Source organism: Mustela putorius, unplaced genomic scaffold (genome assembly GCF_011764305.1).
Source record: "Mustela putorius furo isolate JIRA1106 unplaced genomic scaffold, ASM1176430v1.1 tig00003834_pilon_pilon_pilon, whole genome shotgun sequence".
Lineage (NCBI taxonomy): Eukaryota > Metazoa > Chordata > Mammalia > Carnivora > Mustelidae > Mustela > Mustela putorius.
This window is the reverse complement of record NW_025421987.1, coordinates 133719410-133747321: the sequence shown is the minus strand read 5'-3', so window position 1 is coordinate 133747321 and position 27912 is coordinate 133719410. Positions and strand designations below refer to the sequence as shown.

The following is a 27912-nucleotide window of genomic DNA, read 5'->3' as shown; positions in this document are numbered from 1 at the left end:
CTACCTCCTCTCTCTCTGCCTGCCTCTCTGCCTACTTGTGATCTCTGTCTGTCAAATAAATAAATAAAATCTTTAAAAAAGAATATTTATAACTGATGTCTTTTATTAAAAAAAAAATAAAGTCCTACATTCTTCTTCAAGTATTTTGCAACTTCCCCTACAATTTGGTCATTTTATATCATTTCATTGTCTCTTAAATGAGACCATATCTTACAAAGCCCATATATGCAGAGCTATGTATCCAACTTCCTTTATTAGCATCTTTCAAACTCACATTCTTAATTTTCCAGCCTTTGAAAAATTCATCTTATTCTTCTCTGTCTCGATTGTACCATGTACATAACAGAGACATGCAAGCTAACATGGGACTTGACCTTGACCCTCCTTTAATATAAGGCTATTCATGAGCAACAACAAAATTAAGCATAATACTCAAAGGCAACAACATTCTATAAGGCATCTCCTCTTATTGGTGCCAGCACCCTGAAAGCAGACTATGTGCAGTAAGAGCCTTGAAAGTGTCAGTCTACTTTGACAAAGAGATTCCACTTCCAAGAATGAAGCCAAAGAAAATAGTAACAAAAGGATATATATGGTGTCATCTTTCAAGAAAGCAAAACAGTGGAAATCCATGGCGGTCTGATTAAGTAGCTTAAAATAGCTCCATATACAATATGCTTTTTTTGTATAATGTTTTGTAAAATTTGTAAAATGATATTCAAGGCTACTGACTAACAGAAAAGTGAGATCTAAAAGGATATATTGTAAACACATTTATGTTGAAAGTATCATGATTAATAAGAAAAATGACAATAGTTTTCTCTGGATAGTGAAGTAATGGACAACTTTAACTTCTAGCTTCTTATATATTTTGATTATTATTATAAATAGCATTTTATAACAACATAATAAATGCTATTGGTTTAGAAATATATGAAACCAATTCAACAACCTACAAGGGGCTTGTATATAATCATTGAATTGTGGACAATTAAAATATTCTTATCTTGGGGCGCCCGGGTGGCTCAGTGGGTTAAAGCCTCTGCCTTCGGCTCAGGTCATGATCTCAGGGTCCTGGGATCGAGTCCAGCACTGGGTTCTCTGCTCAGCAGGGAGCCTTCTTCCTCCTCTCTCTCTGCCTGCCTCTGCCTACCTGTGATCTCTATCTGTCAAATAAATAAATAAAATCTTTAAAATAAATAAATACATACATACATAAATAAAATATTCTTATCTTTTGAATATTTTCTTTCATGTTCTTTATTATTTTATGATCTAAAGTGGATATTTGGTTGTTTATTTTGTCAAAAAAGTTATCCTTTTTATTGCTATGTCCTTGTAGATCAAAATGTATACAGACTTGCATTTACTAATGATACTCTAATGATAATAACTAAGTAACAGTGTTTAATCTCAAGACTTTTTTGTCCTCTTTAAAGGGAGATTCCAAATAACAATGATACAGAAAAAAGATAAGAAGGATGAGGGGGAAAAAAAAAGATAAATTATGAAATTTGAAAAAGAGAAAGAAATCCTATGCATTCAGACCTAGAAGGTTATATTCTGTGTTTATGAATTTGGCTATTTTTGAGCAGTACTGAGCATGATATTGCCAACAATACCAAAGAGGTAAACACATCAAAGGGATCCACAGCCTGTCAAAACCAACATGTTTCTACAAGTTTACTTACAAATCGAGAATTTCTACAGATGAAAAAAAAAGTTTGTTTTTTTTTTAAAGGGCTAGATTTAAAAGGGGGTGGGGTACTAGATTATCACTGAACTTTTCTTTCTTTAAATTCCCCATCCTTCCATTTCAGTATTACATGAACAGTAAAAGGCAGTAGCATTAATAGATGCAATGACCAAAGCTCCATTCCCCCAAAACACAATGCATTTGAATAATCCAATAGCTTTATATAAAATGGATGTGAACTAGCATACTAAATTTAACATAGCAGTAGTTTTAATAATTAAACAAAGTTTTAAACAACTCCCATATAAACGCTGGTAAGAGGCCCTAAAAAAGTTTGTTTTTTCAAAACATGCATTGTGGTGTCTTCTCAGCTCTGCACTTTACTAAATGTGTACTTTTTGCAACAAAGGTGTTGTTTGGTTGTTTCGTTGTAAAATTGGAAGGCAATAATAATTCTTATCCTAAAGTGCTTGGGAGGATCAAGGAGATACAAGATAATGCAAGTTAAGTGTCAAACCCAAGGCCAGTGAAGCACTCCACAGATGTTATAAGCCATCATTACCATTGTTTGCATCTTTCTGAGTGGTCACAAGCTAACAGTAACCCCAACGAATATTGAACCAATATTTACATTAGTGTTGAGTTGAATTAGGATAAATCCAGTCTGCACTATAATATTTAAATAATGGTTTGATTCATGAGTTCCAAATGAAGCAGTAACAATTGTCTGAAAGTAATGTTTTCTTTGGAAATTGCTGAATGTGATTATTGTTTCTTGGCATGAGAAAGCTTTTTGCTTACACATTACAACACTGTGTATAAAAACATTCCATTTATGCTCATATGCAAATATAGTATCTTACTTGCTGAGAAGGTCCAGAGTGATCCATGTGCTTTAACTGAGAGAGAATGACTAAATATTTTTTGTATGTGTACAGAAATGCTGTTTGTTTTGTTTTCTCATTTTCCTGGTTTAGAGGGCAGGCGGGTGGTGGGAAGCAAGGGCTGTGTTCCCCTGGGAGTGCTGTGTTAGCTAGAAAGCCTGGGAGGTTGAAAGGACTACAGCTATGGGGTAAAATACAGCAGGAGCGCATGCACGTCTTGGGGTAGTTTCCAGTTTATTGTTTGAAGATTGGTATCAATCATTAAAATCTAGAATTTAAGCATGTGATTCAATGGAAACCAGGCACCTTCGACCAGTACACCACAACTTCTCTTTCTACTGTATGACCAACTCTACCTTCCCTAAAGCTGTGATAACATGCCCATGGCCTCTCTAGTCTCAGAAGTCTCAGACCAACAAGACACAAGAACTACATCAAGAAGACCAGCTCTCCAGTGTGCCTGGGTGGCTCAGTGGGTTAAGCCTCTGCCTTTGGCTCAGATCATGGTCTCAGGATCCTGGGATCAAGACCTGCATCCGGCTCTCTGCTTAGCGGGGAGCCTACTTCCCCCTCCCTCTCTGCCTACTTCTCTGCCTACTTGTGATCTCTTGTCTGTCAAATAAATAAATAAAATCTTAAAAAAAAAAAAAGAAGACCAGCTCTTCATTAGATACAGCCAGACCCACATCTTCAAGTACACCTGAAGAGGCCCAAGGGGCTGAAGTGACTGACACCCCTACAGGTGGATCTAGAAGCAAGAAAGGGAGAACTCTGCAACTTGGTCTCACTCTGCTGCTTACAGCAAGCAGAGCTACAGGGGAAGCAACCAAGTTCTAGCAACATTGCTTCCTCCCACACCATTGTACATTTGGGATAATACCATATGTGGTATATGTGTGTACAGTGAACCCTTCTCCAGCTGTCCCAACCTGTACGACACAGATCATATATTTACACACAAACACACACACTCAAGTGTGTGAACACACACATACATACACACAGTCCTGATAAAAAATACCCTGGTTCCTTATGTAAACAATAAACAGAAGATGGACATGTTCTATAGACTACAGTTCTTTTGTTCAAAGCACGATGCTGACCATCAAAGATACCCTTTTCACTTGACACTGTCTGAGAACAGGGTTTTGTCTTACTTCTACATATGCCAGGACAGTTTTTAATCTAGTGTGTTCTGGAGTTTTGTTCACATCACAGTTTTAATTTCTACCCTGATATTACCATCGTTTCATTGAGTTCCCTGTACAACGCAATGCAAATTAGGATTTTGTAAGGAAACCAAGGGATAGCGTTTGGTTTTCTTCTTGCTGTTTCATCCTCTTGAAGTAATGATTCATTCATGTTAGTGCTTGTTTCCCTTGACCTGAGGAGAAGGGTCATGGCTGAGGCGGGAGCAGCAAATTACAGTCTTGAATCTTCTGTGGGAGTGGACTGAGTAAGATCAAAACACGAATCCCAGTTTTTGCTCCTGTGAAATGGTCTAGCTTTATCTACCTCAAACATTGTGAGCTACATAGAGTATTAGTTATTTAATAAAAGAATCATCACTCCATGGGAAAGTTCTTTTAAGAGAAAGTTACATGAAAGATTCTAATGTTCTGGAAAGACCATGAATGTTCGATATCCAAAAGTAAGGGGGAAATCATCCATGCAACACTCCATGGCCATAAATAACTTTAAGTAGGGAAAGGAACACAGCAAATTTGTTTTCTCTCCTCATGATATATTTTTGAGACTTACCTATCTCATCTACAGGGTGCATCTTTTGAGGTATTTGAGAATAATTATATGAGAAAATATAGTATTTGTGAGAAATGATACAGAGTTCGACCAATCTTAACAAGTCAGTCTTACTTTGAGCCTGAGTATTGATTAAAGGACTAGGTTGTCTGTTCAGTAAATAAAGCTTCTCAGCTTTGCTGAGAACAATGTGATTCTAAGGTTTCTGATCTTTGGCTTCGAGTCGGATGCTTTTCAAATCTATTCCTACAAAACATGCGGAGTAAATTTACCATGTTTAGAAATAACAAGATGCCAACCAGCCACTCAGAGATTTCCAAGAGGCACTTAAATAAATTGATGCCTGATCTTCTTCAGAGGGTCATTAAGCAAGAAGCAGTATCGGGATGCTGCTGGGTTAACTGACGGTGCCATTCACATGCTCCACCAAAGGAAAAGAAATAGAATCCATGTGGGAGGGAAAACTTGGGGTTTAGGTTAGTTAGTTAGTTAGTTAGTTAGTTTTGTTCTAAATATCCTGGATCACCTGCAGGGAGTAAAATTCTCAAGAGTCAAAAATGCATGATTCCCAGTTTAAACCTTGGGCTCTTCAGGAAACTGAGCAGAACAGGAGTCCATTGTGGCTCTAACCCCCCTCTCCGTGTCTGCTGCTGGGTGGCTGGAAGTTCCCACAGTCCTACTTCTTAGTGCAAAACTTATCTGTCACTCCAGGGATTCCCAACAAAGTCAACTAGGTTCAACTGCCTTCACCAAAGAGAAACTACCATTCTTGTGATTTACCAAATAGCTAGCTCAGTTAATTATTCTTTCTGGAACAAAGAAACAAGCAAACTATGGTCATCACTACTCAGGTTCACACTGCTCAGGAATCCAAGCATTGTGGTCTCTTAAGGTCTAGGCCCAAATATCCGCCTTTGGGTCACTATTCTTATTTCATGGTTTCTGAGGCCTGGGAGCTCTCTCTCCCAGGGGAGATGTCATTTCTTCTTTGCTCTGCACTCCACCAAGAGTAGGGGATTTGAGGCAATGACAGTGGGCGGGTGCCAAAGTCAAAAGAGAAAATATTCAAAAGATGACAACCTTCTAACATGACAATTATCTGGAACTAGTTAAACAGTTACTCTGACATATGCAAAGATATTCAGATACACATGGGACTCTATTTGCCTATGACTGATTTTGGCCCTTTGGAAAACACTAATGCAAGGAGATGGTTTCAAGCCTCTAGATGATACAACCTGAGCATATATCCTTTCTCTAAGACAGAGAAAGGCGCAGACAAAGGTGGAAAAAGAAAAATCATCTAAAAAAAGAATAATGGGCTGTTTTGGGCTAAACACCTAGAAAAATAAGCAAAAGACAAAGTGGAGACCAGAAAGACAGACAAAGAGAAGGCCAGAGATTCTTATGTAAAAATAGATTCATATATTTGTAATATTTAAATATTTTTATAGAATCATTGTTCATAATTTTAGCCTCAACCCTTTAAAAAAAAAAAAAAGACAACAGTCTAGAGAGTAAGTACATTTTAAATACCCCTTGCAGTACCAAATAATACAACCCCTTTCCGGATTCCCAAGGGGCTCATTTGGTGCTCCTAACTAATCTGACAGTTAACAAAGAATTCCAACAGAAGAAAACTTAAAGGTGTTTCAGAGTGAAACGTATTTCTGGCAACACTGAGGGGAAAGAGGAAAAACTAAAAGTGATAGGACATAACAGGGTAGGTCTCAGCTCAAAAACTGCCTTTTGTCATTTCAGCAAAAGGCAGTGATTCTAATGAGGGGCATCCCCAGCTATTCAGAACCAATTTGTGGACCAACAGGTGTGCTGGGAGGCTCTAGCTGACATAGACTGCTCTTACCCAGGCTAGCTCAGAGAAGTAACAAGGTTGTGGTGCTCGAGGGTCAGGTGACTTCCTTGTCAACTCTCTACAGTACCCAGGTTTGCTCAGAGGAAGCCTCCTTCCTGGAATGTCTCCCACAGGAGCAGAGCTGGCATTTCCTACTCCTTCTGGACCACTGTATCCTTTAACCCCACCCAATGTGCTTGTAGCTCTGGCATGAAACAATGGATTTGGATCCCTGGCTTGCCTGTAGCAGTAATTTCCTAATAACACAATAAGTAGGTTTACATCCTACACTGACATTATTGATAAGTGTAGCTTTTTTATTTTTAGGGGAAAAAAAGATTGGAGTAGAGTAAAGCAAGGGAGATATTGAATTAAAATCATCCCCCCTACCAAAGATCACATCTTAGGATAGTGATAAACACAGAGAATGCAGGAAGATCTATCAAATTGTGGGAAGTATACATTATTTACCAATACCATGGAGTTCATCTTCAAAAATATCTCCCCTTCCCCTTGGGCCCACTCATTGCTCCTGATCAGACAGCAAAAAAACTTCAAAGAGGTGGAATTCCCAACCAGTCCAGAGAACCTTGTTGAGGAGCTTGCTCAAGATGTTCTGGGTATTTTTGCTCTTAGAGAGTTAGGTTATTTAAGAAAATTGTTCTCGGCATTTAACAAACGCACTTGGATCCCAGCCATGCTAATCATTGCATCTCTCTAAACCCCAAACGGAACCTTGAGTATGTGCCTCATTCTCTGCTTCTGTAAAATAAGGCTCTAATTACTTAGGTTGTAAATATGTTTTCAGGATTAAATGAAATAATATACATGAAATAAGAGGTAAAGTATCCAGTGCAATGAAAAATAAGTAGGTAACACTCTTATATCACTTAAGTAATTGAAAAGTCAGTCCTTGAACAAATTTTTTTCCATCATGAAGGACACATATATTTTATCTGAGGATATTAGAGAAGATACTAGAGGAAAGTAAATTATACACACACAGATATAATCCTCACAGGGAATTGTCATGAGGAAATGTTTGAACCTCATGTGAAACTATTCTCTCTTGGGCCAAAACTTAATATTCTCAAGTCACATTGTATAATTACTTGAACTGTTTATAATCTAGAAAAGCAAGGATTCTGGGAAACAAATTCCGGCCATTTTGTTGCTGAGAGACATCCATATGAGAGAATGAATGTCACTGAAGAAGAATACTTAAAAATTATATTAAAACATGCTTTCTCTCTGTCAGCCCTTCAGTTCATTTTTGTGAAGGACAGTTCATTTTGTGGAGGACACTCCAGCTGCATTTTTCTGCATTTCTCACAGCTACGGTGCCATTTAAGATATGCACTTTCATGCCTTTGCACTAAAGTAGCATCAAACTCTATCCCCCGCAAAGGTAGTTCCAAAACACAAAAGCTATGAGGAGCCATCTGAGGACTTCCCACCTCCGCCTCCCTCCTTCATATAAATGGAAACAATTCCATGTGATAATATATCTATTATAATATGTTACTGTTGTCCCCATGGCCATCACATGCCAACCGCTGAGAGTGCGACTCTTGAAATTTTCGGAGAGCCATTGAGAATGAAGACACCCAAGACCTAAACAACATGTTCTGAACAGAATGTCCCATTTCAAACTTCAAATCCAAAAGAACATGGTCACAAACTTTTAACTTGTAAAATGCTCTTAAACGTACAACTTTCTACTGAACAACCATGCTCCTTTGCTAAAACTGCCAACAGTGATTCATGTTCTGAGGGTGTGAACAGCCATTCCAATGGTCAGGAAGGTGGCTGGGACAGAAGAGCAGGACTTGACAGCTCTGGGTTGAACATTAATAAACTCAACTCTTCAGGAAATGCCTGAAAAGTCTATGATCTACAGTCATTTGCCTCTGTTTAGGCGTGGCCTGACTCACAGAGCAGGGCAGAGGGTGTGTGCAAGGACAGGCATGAAGAAGAGACAGAGCCAGTCCAGGCCCTTCCATTGTAGCAACTACACTGGAAGTGTTCTCTGCACGTGCCCTCTCTGGCTCTTCCAGAAGGCATAAATAGGAAGCCCCTATTTAAAACTGGTTATTTGGAAAACAAAAAACAAACAAACAAACAAACAAAAAAGCTAGTGTTCTCCTGGAAGTGAAGTCTAATAACAGGATAATATTATACCTGTTAGCCAGAAAATGAAAATTTTAAGGGATAGATTATATCCTTCAGCAGTATTTGGAAACTTGCAAGAATTCCACAAGTTCAAACAAGAGCTGCTCAATAGAACTTTCTGAAACAATGGCAATATTCTATGTACGTTCTGTCTCATATGAGCACTTGAAACATGCCTAGCCTGACCAAGGAACTGAATTTTGAAGCTTAAATCTTATTTAAATTTAATTAACTTAAGCCAAAATGTCAATAGCAATATGCAGCTAGTGGCTACTATCCTGGACATTGCAAATTTAGAACCATCACTCAAAGTTTCCCAAGCATCTTTACATGGTGCTTAATTTTCTCAAAAACCACTCTACCCAGAAACAGGTATCAAACATGTGCGCTAATAATGTGACCACGTGATCGCAAAATTAATGTGAATTAAAAATCAATGCACTATCTCTTCTAGTTGAGCCTATATCAAACAACATGCTTGATCTATGGGCTTTTCGATGTCTGTTATGGCCTAAAAAGAAAAAGAGGAGAAAAACAAATGAGAAAAGAAATTGTCCATTGCTGGTCTATTTTGCAGTCAGTGTGTCCCTGTACTTACAGTATCTGTAAGTCATAAAAGAAACCAGAATGCAGAATGAAAACCAACAACAGCAACAGTGAGGAATGCTTTATGGAGAGGAGACATAGAAAGGATTAAAAGACAGTGACCTTTCATTCCTGTGACAGTTGAAAATAGGAAGTACATGTGCCAGCAATCAGATAAAGTGGAAGGTTGATAAATTTTAAAACGTATTTTTGCCAGCACCGTAGAATGCATCCATGGAACCCAATAATTCCGAAGCTTCGAGGGCCCTTAAATATCATCAATATCACTTCAAACTCTCCTGCAGATAAATAAATAACTGGAAGCCCAGAGAAGCGAAGAGCTCAGTGTCCCTGAGATGACAGCCCAGCTCCATGCCAGATATCTCAGTCTGTGTTCTCTCCACTACAACCTTCACTGTGGTTTTGGTGAACACAGACCGAGCCTTGAGAAGAGAAAGAGCTTCATCTCTAGCTCTACGTATCCAGCCTTGACTGCAAGCTGGTGAGCAGAAAATAAAGGGTTTGAAACACTGCTCTGCTAGACACCAATGCTCCGTTCACTAGCACAGCAGTCCTAAAACCCATGCAATTTACACAACTGACCAAGACCACTATGGAAAAAGAAATTACAATGCACAAATGTTTTAAAAGAATGCTTTGCATTGGGACAGTTTTTCAGTATAGCATGTATTTGCTATCAAAGTGGTTTGCACTATGATCAAAGCATTTGTGCCTTTAAAAGAGCTAGGTCCAAATTTCCAAAGCAAATGACCTCTCATTTGCTTTTGGTGACTCATCAGGATGTGAAAAGATACTAAGATAGAAGCAAACAATTATTTTAAGGAGCAAAACCAAATAAACATCTTCTTTTTAGACCTAGAACTTAGATATATAACTCAAAATTCTCCTTTTACAGGTAAAACAACAACAGCAAAACAAAACGGAAATAGCAGATGTTAACTGACTTGTTTCAAGTCACACAGAGAGTAAGTAAAAGAATTGGGACTTAAGGAGCAGGATTTCTGACTCTGGGTGCAGAGCTCTTTGTTACTCTAGAAACCACAGTAAGACAGGTTCTACAAACCAGAAAAAGAAAAGAAAAGGATAATTATCCTGTATATGTCATTGCTGTTTTCAGATATCTATTTTTTTTAATTTGAGTTATACTTTGACATAAAATGTCCCATGCCTTTTTTTTTTTTTTCCTGTAATCACCTACAGTATTGATGGAGGAAAGAAAATTATGTTTCAGGAGCTATGTAAGAGATCCAGGAATAAACCCACTTTACAGCCCAGATTTTATAAACTTTCCTGGTCTTCAGATAATCTTCTGCAGAAAAATGCCACACACAGCTGATAAGTGCAAGAGATAAATAACACTGCACATTTTAAATGTCATGTACTTTGAATTTTATAACATGCTCTCATAAATGAATCCATAAGAGAAAAAGAAAATTCTAAAGAAATACGGTGATAGGCTTACATTCTTGTGTTGCTGGTCTTGTTGATGATAACAGATTTCCCTGTTTGATCCACATTGTGATCCAGCCCAAAGTAAGCCGCCACCCGATGGACAAGCATCCTCTGATAGGATGACATCTGAGGGAACTTTTTATAATGATTACTGGAAAGGAATACAAGAAACAGTGCAATCAGCATTTGCGTTTCTGGCCTGTAGGACTGTCTATATGTATGCACACAAACCCATTCCTTTGTCGTCCAAACCATGAAGCTTATCTCATCTGTGCCATCACACGTCATATCCTCATTTCTAGACAATCTTCCACTTATGATGGATTTATCGGTTAAGCTACACTAAGTATCTTTGTTTCCCAGTTGCACATTTCTCGCAGCAAAGAGAACTTAATGTCTGTTGGAGAGTATCCTGTTGTAGTCCATGATACCTTATCAACGGAGCTAGGCTGGGGACAAATGATATGACATAGTATGTGACTGCAGATGTCTATCTGGAGATGTGTCATTACATGGTTTACACTGAAAGCAGCATAATTATGGCCAGGCATAACTGACTGAAGCCAGCTGGAGCCCATTAAAAAACTATAATAAAAATGAAAAGGGTTGCTTCTTGTCACAGCTACTCTATGCTAATCAGCGGCCCCCTGTTTATAGCCATTTTGTCAGGAATTTAACAAGCAGGAGCACACATGGTCCAAGCAACAATTCCCATCAATATATAGCTTCTAATCCTAATAGCATCTCCATTTAACAAATCGGCAAACATATTAAATAATGTTTTATCTATCCCTAAATCTTTCCAGAATGAATAATTAAACCCAAATACCAAACTAAGGCACATCGTATAAATTAATCAGCACTGCAGTGTAACATACTTGTTGTCACCAATGAAATCAATAATTTCCTGCTCCATTTTCAAGAGTATCATCCTGTCCCTGCAAAATAAATGTTAAAATGAAAAGGGTTGAGGCACTTGCTACTCCCAAAGACCTAAAAAGTTCATTTGCACGCCTGAAAAAGATTGGTTAAGTGTATGTGGTGAAACATCTTTACCTAACTCTTCTCTAGAGGAGGCTGTCCATATGCATGTGGTTTCTTTCTACTGAAGATTACTTCTCATCTCATTTGTTAAGTATTTTGTAACTTTGAAATTTCTGCAGTTTTAATGTTAATTAAGATACATAGGTGTCAAACTCATCAGACCTATCAAATGCATTGTTTATTTTAAATTAATAGGAACCTGGAGCAAAGTCAAGCCCCAGTAAATAGAGAACTGCAGTAGAGAATGATCGGTTTATTTGACCTCAACTTTCATTCTCTATATTTCTCCCCTTTATCAGTATCCCTTTGTGACCAGGAAAGCAGGCCCTGCAAACTCTAATTTATTCATCGGGTAACTACCCAGGAACTAAGACTATCTATACACAGTAAACATGCAAACTACTATATATACGTAAAAGATAGTTTAAGATATTAGAAAAGGTGCCTTCACTGTACAACTCTATACTTAGACATGCTCAGACTCATGACTTTGCAATATTCTACTTGACTCTTCTAAAAATATGAGGTTTATTTAATAATTTACCTGGAATTATTCTTTAATGTGTTAATCAGAAACTCATGCAAGTCTATGCCAGTAGCATCCGTGTACTCTTGGCTGCAATCTGAAACAGACAGCAGGAGGTGATGGTCAGGGATGCAGGTGGGGAAGTGGGGTGGAAAAGGTTTTCCTCCTGCTGGGTAAATTTTAGGTGAAGCTATCGGCATGAAGGCACACGTTTCAAAACTAGCGAATTGGCAGTGTAACACTGGAATGAAAACCAGATTCGAGATGGAGCAACCCAGTAGATCGTGAACGTGGAAAGATCCCGCTGTCACAGAAGGGGATGTGGGCATGGTTGGGTAGGAGGTGGGTGGGGTGGAATGTTACATGTTCGTGCCCTGCTGTCAATCAGCAAGGCCGGGCCTCCACGTGACAGGTCCTACCAACCCACAGAGAGAGCTCTCAAGAGTTTGAGATTCCAGGAAACCCTTTTTCTCTTAAAACAGAGAAGGCAAAAAATGAAAGTTCTGTGATAAGACTGTCTAAATATTCATCAGTACAAAACACAGGTGAGGACTAAACATTTCTGAGTCTTTCACATTTTCTGATGCTGGCTAAAGCTTAATTTCTAAAGCCATCTTAGGAACCTGCACTTCTTTAATTTGCATCACACCTTGGGTTTTAGACATTCAGTAGCAGAGAGAATCATTATAAGCAGATACATGGTTACAGAGCATAATATAAGCAGTCATCATTCCTCAGCTGATCGGATGCCCTGTTCTTTCTCAAATATTTTTTTTAAAAAAAGTCTACTGCAATGCAATTTATTCGTAGTATTCTTCCTTTCAACTTAACTTAGTTTTAACACTTGTTTCCTTTTTTGTTTGTTTTATTTTTGTACAACTGTACAATTGTACAATTGTATGTATGGCCACAATTTGAAAAGTCTGGACTACGGGCTTCCGGTTTTAGAAGGTATAGCTTCTTTTTTCCCCCTTGGAAAAATTTTATTGGAGTAGAAGTGTATTTTTTTCAGGTGAGACATGATGTGGTGGTTCTGTGGGTTGTGGAGACCAAATCCGTTTGTGGCAGATACAATGTTAATCATGTACTCCATTGACATTGATGTATATACATCTGGGCTTTGGGGACGACATCACTTATCGGCTGTGAATTGCTAATCTACTGTCTGTCTTTTATGATAAACATGGAAATTAAGATATAAAACTGGGTATCATTACTGTTCATCAGCCCAAGTTAATGGGACTAATAAACCTGAATTAAAAGCAGATTTATACTCAGTCATTTGTACAAATTTATCATTGAAAATGGAAGAAAGACCTGAATAAAAATCCAAAGAGATTAGTGATCCTAAAATTAACCTTTCTGGATACACAAGTAATGACAGCATGAACAGAAAGGAAATAGAGTTAACATCTTTTACACACACACACACACACCCACACACACACATATAGAAGTATATAAAGTTTGGTGTCAGGTGAATATGTGTGTAAATCTAGGATGTACTGTGTGACCATTTATCTGTCCAAATTCAGTAAGTTAAGGAAACATGTTTACATTCACCTTTTGATAACATTCTGATCTTGGGTTTTTCAGAGGTTTTATCTTTGTTTTTATCCTTTTCTTTTTCTCTTTCTGAGTCATCTTTCCTAGATTTATCATCCTCTTGCAGGCTGGGAAAACTGGAAAGCTGTAAATGAATTGATTCCTGTTGGGGAAAAAATATAATAATTTAGGGCCAGATTTAAGAATCTCTGTCTGGTTTCCATTTTGCATAGAGGTTATTAAGTACAGGAAAATGAAAGCCAGGAGCAGATTTTTTTTTTCTTAAATGGTTAAAAAAAAAAAATTAAACCTGTCAGAAAAATAATTGCCCTTTAAGGTGAATTAAACTTCAGAAGTCAATGGGAGGTCATGAGAAACATCTAGTACTAAAACTTGGCTTCATGAATATTAACATTAAGCAAGTTACTTTCCCCTAGATCATACCTCTTATTTTCTCTACAGGTTTATTTTTAAACACTTAGGAAACATTTCCTTATCAGTAAGTTTGCGTCACAGCCACTGCCATGTCTCAAAAAAAGAAAAAAAGAAAAAAGCCTTCTGAGTTCTTTTCTATAATTCCTTATAAGGAGAAATCTGTACAAACATAGACAGACAGGTATTACGAATCATAATTACAGATAGAACAGACATAAAGGACTTAATAGCCAATTTGCAATAAAAAGTCTGTTTTAGAACCACATCAACAATAATTTCTACTATTAAGAGAAACCGAGCTATCTAAATGCAGGAATCCCAGGTGTGGCTGATGATCACACCTTGTTCACAAACTCCATCAGTAAGTCATCATAATGCATGGTTAGAATCAGCACTGTCTTTCAGAAATTTTCCCATCAATTACATATAAATATTTAATATTATTTTAATTTTTTATCAGGCAATTCTTTCCAAAATGTAAAATTGTCTTGAACTGATGCTTTGGTTCGCTACTGACCATTTACAGTATTGGGACTGGATCCATTTTTGTATTTATTTATTTTGCACTGGGGATAGATTATTTTGTTTTAATTCACATATCAGCCATGTGATTGATAGTAGGTTCACTGTTTTGAAGAAGAATGAACCAAATCGTATTTTTAAAGAAGTTTTATGAAAAAAACCTATGCTATGATTAAAAACTATGACAAATGAACCGACATTAAGCCATTAAGCCTGCTTTCTCTTATGTAAGAGATCATTTGATGGGAAAGCTTTTTTCTACTAGTGACATTAAAATTTATGATGTTAAAAAAAAATTCCCAATGACTAATAGTGTTTCTCACTAAAAACTCAACTAAGTCTCCTATACATGTGACTAAAGCAATGCCTGAACCTCCCTCCTCAAATATGGCCATCCTAGGATTTTTAGGGTTCTTGGTAAACATGGCTAATCTAACAAGCATCACACAGGTCCCCTGAAACCAAGTTCGTTGTTTTACGAGGGGCTCTGTTGTGAACTCCAGGCTGGAATAAAAAGGCACCAGGGCTGGAAAGACATATGATAGAAAGGACAAAATAAAGCACGTCCTCATGATAAGTATTTATCCTTGCCAGATTTCCTGACATCCACGTGTTTATGCTGGGGATGCACTTACGCAAAATACATAAAACGGTGTAACTTGACTATAGGTTCTTTGGTCATGTGATTTGGGACAGAAATGTCTTTAGTCTGCAAAGGTTCGGGCAGACTCTAAGGTTTTGATTTGTTTCTGCTTTTGCTAAGGAAACCGCTGCAGCATTTCTGGTTCAGAGAATACAGTGGGCGGGGGGGAGGTGGGGATCAATTCAGCAGTTGATCAGGAGGGGAAACTGACGGCACCAGCCCATCGGAGTGGTCTCATTGCTTCTTCAAAATCTCTTGCATCACCCAGCCTCTGTCAGTTTGAATCTACAATCAAAGAGGCTTGCAGCAGAAATATAAGAGCAGAGGCTAAAAGACATCTTCCACCAGAAAAAAAAAAAAAAAAGTACAAACTCACGCCATGTGTGGACATTTACTATTCTCAGAAAAATACCTATCTTTTCTATACATAAATATACATTATGGTGCTGAAAGAACACACAAAAGTGCTATAGAGTTGGTAAAAAACAATGTGTTATTTTTTAATATTTTTATTGATATGCTCAATAATAAAATACAAGTGTTAATAAATACATTGGTACAGGATAAGTTTATATCCAACAACAATAAAAGAATGATTCAAGTCACAGTAGTACACTGGTAGGTAAATAGTATAACATTAGAAAAGCAAAACTCCTTTAACTGAAGGACAGACTGAATCATCAGCTATGGGTCTGAGATCAAGTAATACAGGTAGCAAGAGTTTTTCCCACACAGGAAAATGAAGGCAGTTTTCAAATACTGTGAATATACAAATATTAGGGAAGCAATACAATCCGTATACTGTATCCTTCTGCCAGGGTTCCCTGGGATTCAGCTCCCACATTTTGTAAGTGCCGGTGGTACCTAATGAAGGCATTGCATATATGCTCAAAGGTCTGCTTCTTTATTCTCTAACAAGTCGCATGCTCACTCGCTAATATGTGTGCCTGGGTATTTTCTATCGGCCGCCTGGTCCCACCACCCCTCAGCCCGTCCAAAGAGAGGAGCGCAAGTTCTAATCCTCTCCTACACAGCTAGTCTTGGTCACTGAGCGTGAAAGCAGCAGGAACAAAGCACCGACTGCATCTTATTTCTCTGCACCAACTGTATGGAGAAACTACTTAGGTCCAGGACGGGCACTATGATACAGATGACCTCTTAAAAAATTTCCTCCTGGTACCTTGTCAAATGGGATGAAAAGCAGATTAAGTCTATAAAGGCTGTCCTCCTCTGCCTGGTATTAGGAGTGGGGGACAACTGGGGCATGACTTCTCCCAGAGTCTGTCATTCCGCAGAGTTAACATATATCCTGTATAGTACATTATAAGCCATCAATCAACATTTAATAATACAAGCCATGAGAGTCGCATTAGTCCCCCTTTCCGTCTCCATTAAAAATAGAAGCACAAATAAAATGCTGAAGAAAAGCCACACATTTCTCAGAGCCCAAGGAAAATAACGCTTGTGTATGAAACATAGTGACAGCTAGAGAAAGATAGCCTGTCCGTGCCTTATGACATGACTGGCACGATAAGAAAATGAGGCTAGGGTAAAATAAAATACTCATAGGACAGAATCTATAAGGTATTTATTTTTGGTCCTTTTAAAGAAAGTGCTCTCAATGCTCTCTGCATCCATGAGGAGAATTTAGAGTATTTCAATTAAAGTAAAAAGAGGAAAGCAAACAAGCCCAAACAAAAATACTATCTTGATCAATTTTCTCTCCCCTGGGCTCAGATAAATCATTTTACTTTTGTCTTGACTTCTCTCAGCTTCTGATAAAATAAGGAAAATTTCAGCGGCTAGACTAGTTTTATAAAAGCGAATACAATGCCTAAAAGGCAAATAAAAATAAATATGATATGAAGTCCCCCGTTGGTCACGGGAGGATTTTGTCAGAATTTGGATTTTTCAGTAGTCTTGCTGAGAGCAAAATAAGTGGAAGGATCCACAGCGATATATAATAATATTAAATTCATATAAATTGAATAATACGAAATTCACCATCACCTCAGACTCCTTTCTGGACAATTTATTCAGTATTCAGAATCTCGACCAAAGGCCATAAAGATACGTCTGCAAATCTCAATGCACCTCATTCACTACTTCCAAAGTTTCGTTAAGAGCCAAGAGTTGTATTTCTTATAGGCAAGTGCATTTTGGGGAAGTGAGAGGTAAGAATCTCCAATAAGGAAGGAGACGGGGTACTTAGAACTATATTTGGTTCAGTCTTAGCAAGAGAGAGCCTTTGAGGAAATGCAGCACTACTGTGCTCACTTTTAAAGTTTTTTATCTAAATTCTTTTGAATTCCTTTCCATTTGCAGTTTTCAGAGAGTCTGGAAAAAAACAAACGTAATACTCTGTGACAAACTGTTAAGCTAGTTTAGGATGTCTCCTAAGCAGGGGGTGAAGCCAAAAAACTACATCTTTCTTTGCTTATTTTTTTTCTCCCCCAAAACACTGTGTAATGCCGGATTTCTACTCATGCACACAAAGACAGATCCCATTCGTGCAGTTAAGGAAAATGACAGGGGGTATACCTGATCCTGAAGACTTTCACCTCCTGGTCTGGCTGATTCTTCACAGACAGCAAGACTGCGAGTCAGTTTACCTTTTCCTGCTCCTGACTGGGGAGGGGAAAGAAAAGGCAATGCAAGGAAAATAAAGACAACAAACAGGAAACGTTCTCTGGCTGTCAACTCCTCTCTACCTGCCCAGGACATTCCCAAACCCGGATCCCTCCTAGAAGAGAACTTCAAATTGGCTGTTCAGTGCTGTCTGTCTACACTGGCTCCAAAATTCAGAGCCCTGTGTGGGTGGGGATGCAGGCAGAGGAGAGTGTGAATGCACGGACTTAAGGGGCACTTTGAGCTAACTCTGCCCATCCCGTCGGAAACATACAAAGAATGAATTGCTGCCATTTTCTGAAAATGTAAAAAGAAAAAGATGACACAAAGTAATTTCTACCAAAACTGAGTTTGGGAGGGATCCGACTGAAAAGATGTTTAGGATGAGGAAAGGAACCTAAACACCAGCACCTGTTTACTTCAAGGGAGAAATCAACTGGTAAGACTCACACATCTACCGCAGATTTTATTTAAAATGAAAGCAAGACAAGCGGCGACTCATTTTATAAAGCACCGTCAAATCTGCAGTTCTGAAAACAGGATCAGGTACATAAATTTGCGGCTATGTGAACCCTAAATGCTCTAGCCGAAAAACATACAGAGCAAGAAAGACAAGAAGTGTCAACAAGAGGGGACAGGGCCAGTAGAGCCAAGATCCACATGGGACCCTTTGAATTGGTGGCAAACCTTTTAACCCCAATTGGAAGTATGCTACTGATATCCATGTTAGCAGATCAACGTGGAATCTCCAAAACCCTACCTTGGATTTTCTTCTTTCTTGATTCTGAGCTGCCAGCCGCCTCTGTATGTTAGAAAGAAAGCAAAACAAACAAACAAACAAACAGTAAACCAACAACCAGGAGAGAGAGGGTGAAAGAGAGAGAGATAGGAAGTGTCACTAGAGTCCAGAAATCAATAGAAACAAGAAGGTATTACAACCATTGGGGAGAAGTTCCCCTTCCCTCGCTCCCCCAAACTTTTGACCTCCTAACTCTGAGCTCCTTTTCCTTATAGCAGCTATGAGGGAAGGGGGGAGGCAGGGAAGTTGACCTTGAAGGCTTTTGGCCTTTATGTGGTTATCTGTCTTTGTTCACTGGAATATAAAAAGAGTTAACACTTTTGTAATTTGGTTCAAAGAAAATCAATACAGGCTACTTGCAAGTACAGTGTGTTTTCCTTCTCCCAAATTTCTTGCTCTCATAAATCATGGTGTATTAAATCATATCACCTTTTTGGTACCATCAATCGCCCCCAATTCCCTCCCCTGCCCTTCTCTGAGGTTTTCTCTGTCTCTGTCTCTGTCTCTCTCTGGCTGTGAATTCTAGGGCTTAGGTCTGTTCTAATATGAATTGAACCTTTGCCTGCCCTCAGAGGTCCACAGAGCTCAGGTCTTTCTTGGTCTGTCCTGAGCTGGGTCTTCAAGCTTTCCCTGGAACAGCAAATCCACTTTTAAAACTCAACCAGCCTAAGGCTGCCTCTGGGAGAAAACCTTCACAAGCACCTTGAGGTGCTCTGGAAATCACCCTGGAAATGCTGTGCACAAATTCAGTCATTAAACATGATCTCTGGTGATTTTGTTCATCTCCAAGGGATTTTAGAGCCTCTTTTGGTCAGGAAAAAAGTGATTGAGAATTAGAAAAGGAGAGGAGTGGCTTGATGGATTTGCTCTTCATTTACTAGTCAGACTCTTAAACGGGAAAGAGAAAAAGAGAAAGAAAACAAACGTTCAAAGTATTCTGCAAGTGAAAGAGAGGAATGGTGCCCAAGGGTGCAGAGCTAGGGCTGCGGACAAACTTTCCAAGCTCACCTGCAGTTCCAGCTTCTCCTCTTCATCCAAACTCTCGGATTTCACAATCCCGTTCTCTGGAGTGGCCGATTCCTGCTGCTCCGTGCCGCCCTCCTCCACTACTGCCTGACTTAGGTCTCCTGGCTCAGACATTCTCCCAGACGCAAATTAAAATAACAAGGTGTGATGCCCTGCAAGGTCAAGAAGTCAGAACGTCAAGTCAGTGCACGGTGAAGCACTTCCAATTATTCTCACGGTATTTCATTTCTCCCTTTGTATTCAAATTCAAACGAGCAACTCTGGTATCTCTGCCAATTTTACAGGAACGGCGAATAAGAAAGCCAGATCAAATCCTAAACGGGAGGCAAACGCACAAGGCAGATTCAGTCGCCTCATCCACACCCCCTCCGCACCCATACACGCACTCTCACCAATACACCTTGCCATTGAAATGGATCCACAGATCTTACACGGAGACACAGAACTCCCACGTGTCCACCAGTCCCTAAACCCTGGCACAAAGGGGAAGAAGAAGAAAAAGAGAGCACTGCTCCAACTCAAGGAGAGATGACCCTCCACTGCCGAGGTAAGAGAGGGGACTGGTGTTCTGCAGTGTGTCTGAGATGATTCAAAAATTATCTGCAAGTTTCAACCCACAGACATGCTCTCCTGAGGCATAAGGAGTACCATGTACCCTACAAGTAGGGGCAAAAATCAATTTAAGAGCTAATAATTCAGTATAAATATAAGATCTAAATTTGGCAATAAACCTTTCACGGCCAACATTTCCAGGCTTCAAACTGACAGCTACATTATTAAAAGCAAGAGTGCTCTCCAGAGCTCCTGGCCGTTGCTGGTGTTCCACAGACCCTGGGAAGGCAGTCTCTGGCAGGCAGCTCTAATGAAGCTCTAGCCACCGAAACCTGCTACTCCAGATCCACAGTACACTACGACACAGACGCTGGAGATGACTTTTCAAAGTTAAAGCCTGTTATTATTTTTTTCTTCCTACCTCCATACAACCCCTGACACTTCCCCTTCTGATATGCTGTCAAATGAGATTCATGAATAATTTAGCATTTACTTCCTCCTAGTTTTTTTTTTTTTTTTTTAAAGATGTGAAGGGGAAATGGTGGGGAGAAAGGAAAGAAATACAGACAAAATGAAGAAAGGAAGAAGAAAAAGAAACACAGTGTGACCTAGAAAGTCAGTTCTTCCACAGAAATTCCCAAACGATGACTGCCCTCTTCCTAGTCATTAAAATGGTAATGATTACTCAGGGATAAGTTTCTTTGGGAGTGTTTAATTACCATTTACTAATTCAGTAACTTTATTTCCAACTGGATATGGGAAGCATGAGAAAAATCTAAACCACGGCGATTTCTGTTGCAAATTTGCTAAGATCTACCATGAAAGAACAGATGGTATCTAATGGTATCTTTAAAAAACACAGGCTTACTTGGCAAAGGATTATGGGAATGTAAAAAAAAGAGTTTTCTAAAGAATGGTGCCTTGAGTTTGTGAGTTACTGGTGAGCACTACTTTTAAGTTTGGGGAGATTTGAGGATATCCATCCAGTGTATTCAGATAGGTTCCTCATATTTCAGTGATACTGGGAGGGTTATGTGTGTCCTTAACAACGGTTCTGTTTCGCATGGCAAACAGCTTGTTTCTCAAGATACTGGGCAGGGGGAGGAGATGGACTTCTGTTGCCCTAACTCGGTCTTCAAAACATTTCAATAGAAAAGCAGATTGTGACTAGATTTAAAATGGAATGAACAAATTGAGCTCTAATTTTATAAACTGCAAGCCAATTGAGTCCCTGCTCTAGATCCTCTCCTTTTTGGTTACACTGAATGACCTCTTCTATGCGAACAGACACATTTATAGGATAACAAAATATAGACGAGATGACAGCTGGACAACAAGGCCTTTACCTTTCGTGCAGAATTCCTGCCGTAGGTCTTGGCGACTCACTAGCGGCTTCTGTCGTTCTACACCAGGAAAATCCACACAAGTGATCAGAGACAACTGGAGTCCCATGTCCCCATTAACAGTTCGGAATGCCCATCGCCATGCGATTCCCTTACACGGTTTGACACATCGTCAACCTGAAAAAAGATGAAAAGTCAATAATAATAATTGAATAGTCATGGTAGGGTGAAGGACCAAATAAATAAGACCAGATTTCTAACACTAATGACCAACTTCCAGCAAATCACGTTCACAGCTTGATCCAGCCCCACCTGTCTCGGGCTGCCTGCTTCTTCTCTAATGAAGGCTACAGCCCGGCTGTTCAAGTCAGAGCGGCACCCACGCAGGGAGCTAAAATTAACAATTGCATTATGCACCGAAGATTACTCACTTCAATTTTAACCTTTTTTAGTGAAATCTTGCACTTTATATTAAAAAAAAGAAGAAAAAACAAAAAAAGAAGAAGAACCAAGCCTGTGTGTTTGCCTCAGTGAGAATCCAGATCATCTATGAGCTAAAAGTCTTACCTCCTTTTTAACCAAAGACTTTGTTTTAATTACAGGTTAATATAATATACTTTAATGCTGTTTCCGAGACTCCTTTCTTTAGCAAAGTTATCCTAATGAAGCGTATTCAAAGATTTTGATTTAATGGGCATTACCTATGAAAGTGAAAAAAAGAAAAAGGGAAAAAGGAAACGTTCACAACGGCATGGCTGAAAGAGCTCTCTCCTCCCCGCTTAAAGTTTGGAAAGAATTCCTAATATTCTCCTTGGGCAGTGAACATGGTCTCCCCATTCCTCTCCTTCCCTATCAGGATTGCCTCCACCAGCTGGGCACTCTGCTTGACAGCACAGAAAGACTGTCAGAGGGATTCAACAGATTTGCAAACTGAGCCGGATGAAAACAATCCACGCTATAATGTGCACTTTCGTTTTCTCACAACTCCTACAGGAGCCACGGCAAAGACAGCTTGAATGCAAACACAGAGACGGATTCCTAATAATATTTGCCAAAACCAAGCGGTGTCTCTCCCTTCTGCTGCAACTCTGGGGCATACCTGCTAAAGCCAACAGCATGCACACCTTTCCCAGCACACACCCATCTTTGCAAACGCTAACTGCATCTCAGTTATTTTATCTGAAGTTGAAAAACACTCCCTGCCTCACCCTTGCTGCCCCCTTCCCAAGTTTAAATGAGCACAGCCGGCTCCTCGACGGAATTTTGCTGTGGCTATATTAACAACATATTGGATTACAACACCATTTGTTGTGCGAGGGAGAAACAAATGTTGAAAAGGCGATCATGAAGACAGTCAATAATTTCTAGCCTTATTCATGTGTCATCAGAATGGCCAGTTTGGCTTTACAATATGTGTCTTTGGTTGTTAGACATTATACAGCTATCTATGAGAGCCAAGCGAACATGCATTGAAGACAAAAATGGATCGCTAATCAACAGTCATTTTAATTTTCCCATTTTGGCCAGTTTCACCATGACTACTACGACTAACACTCGATATTAACCAGAAGTCAGCATGTCTTAAAATTAGGATCTATTTAAGTAACCAGCCCATCATCTAATACGTTTCAGAATAGGCACCAGTGATGGATGGAATTACCACATGCTTTTTGGGTTCTGTTTTCCTTTTCCCAAAGAAAATGAAATTATCAACGATCACCGCAATCTTTTTGTCTTCTGTGCTCTGTTCCTCATATTTGTACAGTGGCATTTAATCCAGCAGGTGAAGAGCAAACGCAGTTTTCGAATCTAAGCCTTCGATGTGTTATTCCAGCCCCAGTAGGTGGATGCAAGATATAATTCTTTTCATGAAGAAAAAGGAAGTACAAACTGATATTCACGTAACCAACCCAAAGCGTGAACAGCCTAGATACATGTGTGTGCGTAATTACCGGGACACGTTTTGAAATAGCACTGAGCGCTAAAGTCAGCGAGGTATTTTATTCTTGCATGCCTGAATCATAAAGTCATCTTCCACCGAGATAAAAGGGAATACGGGCATATGGGAATGAGCAGAGAGGAACATATGGATCACAAATATTTTTGTAACTGATTAAAATTGTTCTCTTTGCTAAGAAAGCTGTGCCAGGGAATCAACACTACTCTAGCTTTCTGTCCGCCAAACTACCCGACTCTTGCACTGCTATTTAATTTTTATCTGTTCAAATTTTTCCCATTTTCACAAAGAAAGCAAAACTATTTTTGACAAATATCTTTTGTCTAGCATTTGATTAATGGAGATGCTGGCCAACTTTCAACTGTTAGAATGGGAAGGGTGGAAGGAGCAAAAGGAGACCCTATACAAAGGAACAAAATAAAACTACTATCGTTCTTTCAGTGGTAACAATATTGTAATCATAACTTAAGGGATAGTGTTTACCAAAGGCAGTCAATTGCTTGCAAAACAAGCTAGAGGAAATTGATCAAGAGGGCTGTTTACTGTTTTTCATGAGGAAAATGAGGAAAATCACTACCACTTCTCATTATATTTAGGTTGTTTCTTCTTGAGCTTACGTCACAGTTGAAAACAGTAGCAATTGTGGGGTGGTAGGATGAGAAAGCCAGGGAAAGGGGAGCAAGGCGCAACCACTGGGTTGGCAATTGGAGAAAGCGCAGGATTAGATTCAAATTCCAGGAGTGATTTAGCTCTCAGGGGATATCTAAAATGGGAAATCAAAGTTGAATTTTATTAGCAAATAGGGAAGGTAGCTTTATTAGTCACTTTCCTCATAACCCTTTTACTAAAAACTAACACAGAATGATAAGATTACTTATCCCAAATCAATACTGGTAATGTATGATGAAATGACCCAATCAACATTTATTTGAATGATTGAAATGTTTCTACCCTAATGTATTGCTCTTCCTTTCTTTCCTTCTTTCTTTATTTCTTTCTTTCTTTCTAACTAGTAAAAGTTCTGCAACTGTATGCCACTTACAAATTGTAGGAATATTACTGATTTGTCAATGGACTGGGTGGGTTTTTGAAAACTGTGACACCTTAGAAACTAAAGGCACTTCCTATTATCAGAACAGTTATTCTGCTAATGCTTAAAAATATTCTGAGTATGTAAAGTTAAGTTTAAAGAGTAAAAAAATAATATAATTGGAATATGATCCTTTCAGAAATGAGATCAATCATGAGATGAACAGACTGTACAGACTAGCATCTTTCCAGGGCAATAAAACCAATAACACATTTTCACATAAGTTTAATTTCCCAAAGAAAATTTTCTTCTTCAATACAAGAAAAGGTCAACCAGGTGCTGTACCCTCTAATTAAACTCTTTGGTCAACCCAATGTACAGGCATTTTGTAAGATTCTTGAGTTACCCTAGCAAATGCCAAAATAACTAGACAACTGTTTTGAAAGAACCTAGGGGGATATTTAAGAAAAGGAATTTTCATACTAGGGGCAGAAACATTTTGCGTGAGTATTCTTATTTGAGTTTTAGGAGCTAGGCAGCTTATAAACATGTAGCATATCATATGTAGAATATCACTTTTTCTTCTTTAGCAAATGTAATAAACTAGACACAAACATAGCAGAATCCTAGTAATGGAAATAACTGATGTCACAGTTTCGGTCATAAAAACAGACCCACAATAATCACAAGCACCTTTAAAACAAGAGAGTTCTGAGCTCAGTGAAAACAGACAACAGAAAAAAGCGAAGTTTCCATTCCTCGTTTTTATAGCAAGTCTTATGGAACTTCTCTGCTCTGTGAAAGGATGTTCTACCTTGTGACATGATATTCAAGTCAACTAATATAATGTCAACAAAGCACTTCTTTTTCTAATACTACAAAATAAAAGTTGAATACCTCTAATGGATCCACATGAGAAATTTTAAAGATGGATTATGTAATTTTATCTTCACCATTCCCTTTGTGATTTTTCATGAAGTGGAAAAGGAAGATGACTTTTGCTTTTATAATTCTTAGATGTTTTCTCAGTGTATCCCAGAGTTAGGAAACATAAACTTGGGGAAAGTGTCTAATACACTGGATCCCAGAATAAGTTATTTGGATATCCCCATAGCATGAAGTAATTGATGAAAGTAATGACATGAAATGTTGCTGGGGTTGAGAGAAGATCTTACATTTAGGTTCTAAAAAAACAGGTTACATCACTTGGAATTTTTGGCTTAGACAAGAGGACACTTAGAAAGGACATCATAGCTATTTTCAAATGCTTAAATGAATAAAAATTCAGAGAAAGAGAAATTAGCCTTGGTCTTTCTCCAAAATTTAGAACTAAGAAAAAAAAAAAAAAAAAAAAAAACCTCTCTTTTTAAACATAGAACCACCATATGATCCAGTACAGTACTTCCAACTCCTAGATGTATCTCCAAAAGGATTGAAAGCAGGGACTTGAACAGATATTTGTATACCTGTTTTCATGGCAAAACTATACATAACAGCCAAAAGGTTGAAAACAACCCAAGTGTCTATCAACAGGTGAATGGATGAACAAAATGCACTACATACATGGGGGATAGTGGAGGATATTACTCAGCCTTAGAAAGGAACAGAATCCAGATACATGCTACAACATGGATGGACTATGAAAATATTATGAGCCAGATGCAGAACAAATATCGTATGCTTCTACTTATTTGAAGTACCTAGAATAGGCCAGCCCATAAAAACCAAGTAGATATTTCCAGGGGTTGTAGGTAAGGAAGAAAGAAGTTGTTATTTAATTGGTACAGAGGTTTTTTGGGGAATGATGAAAAAGTTATGGGTATAGATGTGATGATGGTTATGCAACACTGTAAATGTATTTAATGCCTCTGAATTGTACATTAAGGAAAGACTAAAGTGAGAAATACCATATTCTGTATATTTTATCACAATGAAAAAGAAACTACAAAACCTTTTTCTCCCAGAATATGATATAAATTGTAAGGAAACAAATTAATATACATACAAAGAGATTAAAAGCAAAAAATGGTAGTACAAGAGAAGGGACTGTCATTCTACTTTACAAATTCCTTCTGATATATCAGTAACATGTACATGTAAAGACAAGTTCTGTGGAAATAACCTGCCCAGGTTTGTACTGGACTCATACAGATACCCCGTAAATGGAACCATCATCATTCTTATCATCATGTTAGCAGTCTTGTCTTGGGCAAGATAAGCTTTGCTATCCAATTTCTTTTATCCAATGTGGACATATTCAAGAATAGAGAAGTTAGGGTGTGTCATTCAGAGAACTTTCTACTACACTTCTACCAGAATCAATGTGTGTGTGGTCAAAGTGCTCTCCCCCACACAAGGTAACAGACACTGTTCCTAACTGAAAAAGACAATTCCAGGCACATTCTTAGCACAGTGGAAACATGAGGCTGTCCATAATCTGGATGCGAGAGCCGGAAGTAACAAAGCAGCTAGCTGGTCAGTAGGAGCTTGTCATGTCACTGGCTCATTTTTTTTATTGTTGAAAAGGAAGATTTTCTGACCCCAAATCAATGCCACAGAGAACAGGGCTAATAGAACTGCTACCAAAATTGAAAATAAGCCAAGACTCTAAGAAAGTATTGAGGATGATATGGGTTTGATGGTGTGACTTCTAGGACTGGGACTATTCTTGGAAATTTTAAATAGTCTCAACTTTCATGAACCATACCAGCTAATCACCACCTTTATGCCCTGTCTCATCTTAAAGTCTAAGAAGGATTTATCCATTACAAGGTAGTCATCTGCCTCCAGCCAGGTATGATTTTAAAGAAAAAAAAAATGTGCAAGTACCCAGAAAGCCACAGCATTCCAAAGACCCTTGGCACGAGCCAATCTAACTGACATTACATCCAGTAAACTGGACGAGATTCACAAACATATAGTGACAGAGTGGGGTCAAAAACATTGTCATTTAGATTGGGGATCAGAGCTTCTTTTAATACCCTGTGCTCCTCTAATGATAACTCTCTTAGAAATCTAGACTGGGCTCACCTAATCTATGCAATTAATTTCCAGGATAGTGCAAGAGGGATCAACACGTTGTTTTCCCCGAGACCACTGTCTTCCCTCCTCTCACAGGAACCATAAATACTGCACAGAAATTGCACAAATGTATTGTCTGATGATGTATGGGTTTCTTTTCAAATTTTATTCTTAATGTCACATGGATCTATGTGGTTTTCTAGACATTTTTCTCAGCCTTTCTCTTTTAAAATCCTAAAAGCCCATAAACCATAATTATCAGAATGACCTAAAGTTATCTGCTAGCTATCTGCCCAATTTCCTCCTTCTACTTGTAGAACTCACAGTACCCATCTTTCCAGAAGCCATACAGGAAACCACATGCCTGCAGGATTCCCAGACAAAGTGTGCCAGGGGTTTGCAGGAAGGCATTATAAAT

General features: G+C 38.6%; 1 protein-coding gene across 29 annotated transcripts in view; it reads right to left on the bottom strand.

Annotated features, from left to right (window-relative positions):
* The window catches only part of ARPP21 (cAMP regulated phosphoprotein 21), a 154400-nt gene that overhangs the window by 91561 nt on the left and 34927 nt on the right, over positions 1-27912 (bottom strand). For 22 of the 29 annotated variants that reach the window (XR_006609292.1, XR_006609294.1, XR_006609293.1 and 19 more), the window contains exons 2-9: positions 21490-21663; positions 19574-19743; positions 18527-18568; positions 17680-17766; positions 13557-13701; positions 12012-12090; positions 11302-11361; positions 10434-10574 (exon numbers count right to left, since the gene is read on the bottom strand). Coding sequence is in view for 25 of the 29 variants with exons in the window: in XM_013059990.2 (XP_012915444.1) it covers positions 10434-10574; positions 11302-11361; positions 12012-12090; positions 13557-13701; positions 17680-17766; positions 18527-18568; positions 19574-19705 (686 nt within the window). In the remaining 4 variants the exon portion in view is untranslated. Of the gene's footprint in view, positions 1-1141; positions 1167-10433; positions 10575-11301; positions 11362-12011; positions 12091-13556; positions 13702-15599; positions 17476-17679; positions 17767-18526; positions 18569-19573; positions 19744-20322; positions 20479-21489; positions 21664-21756; positions 21819-22053; positions 22179-27912 lie in introns of those variants that run through there. The other 7 variants (XM_004759400.3, XM_004759401.2, XM_004759402.3 and 4 more) reach the window with 7 other exon arrangements.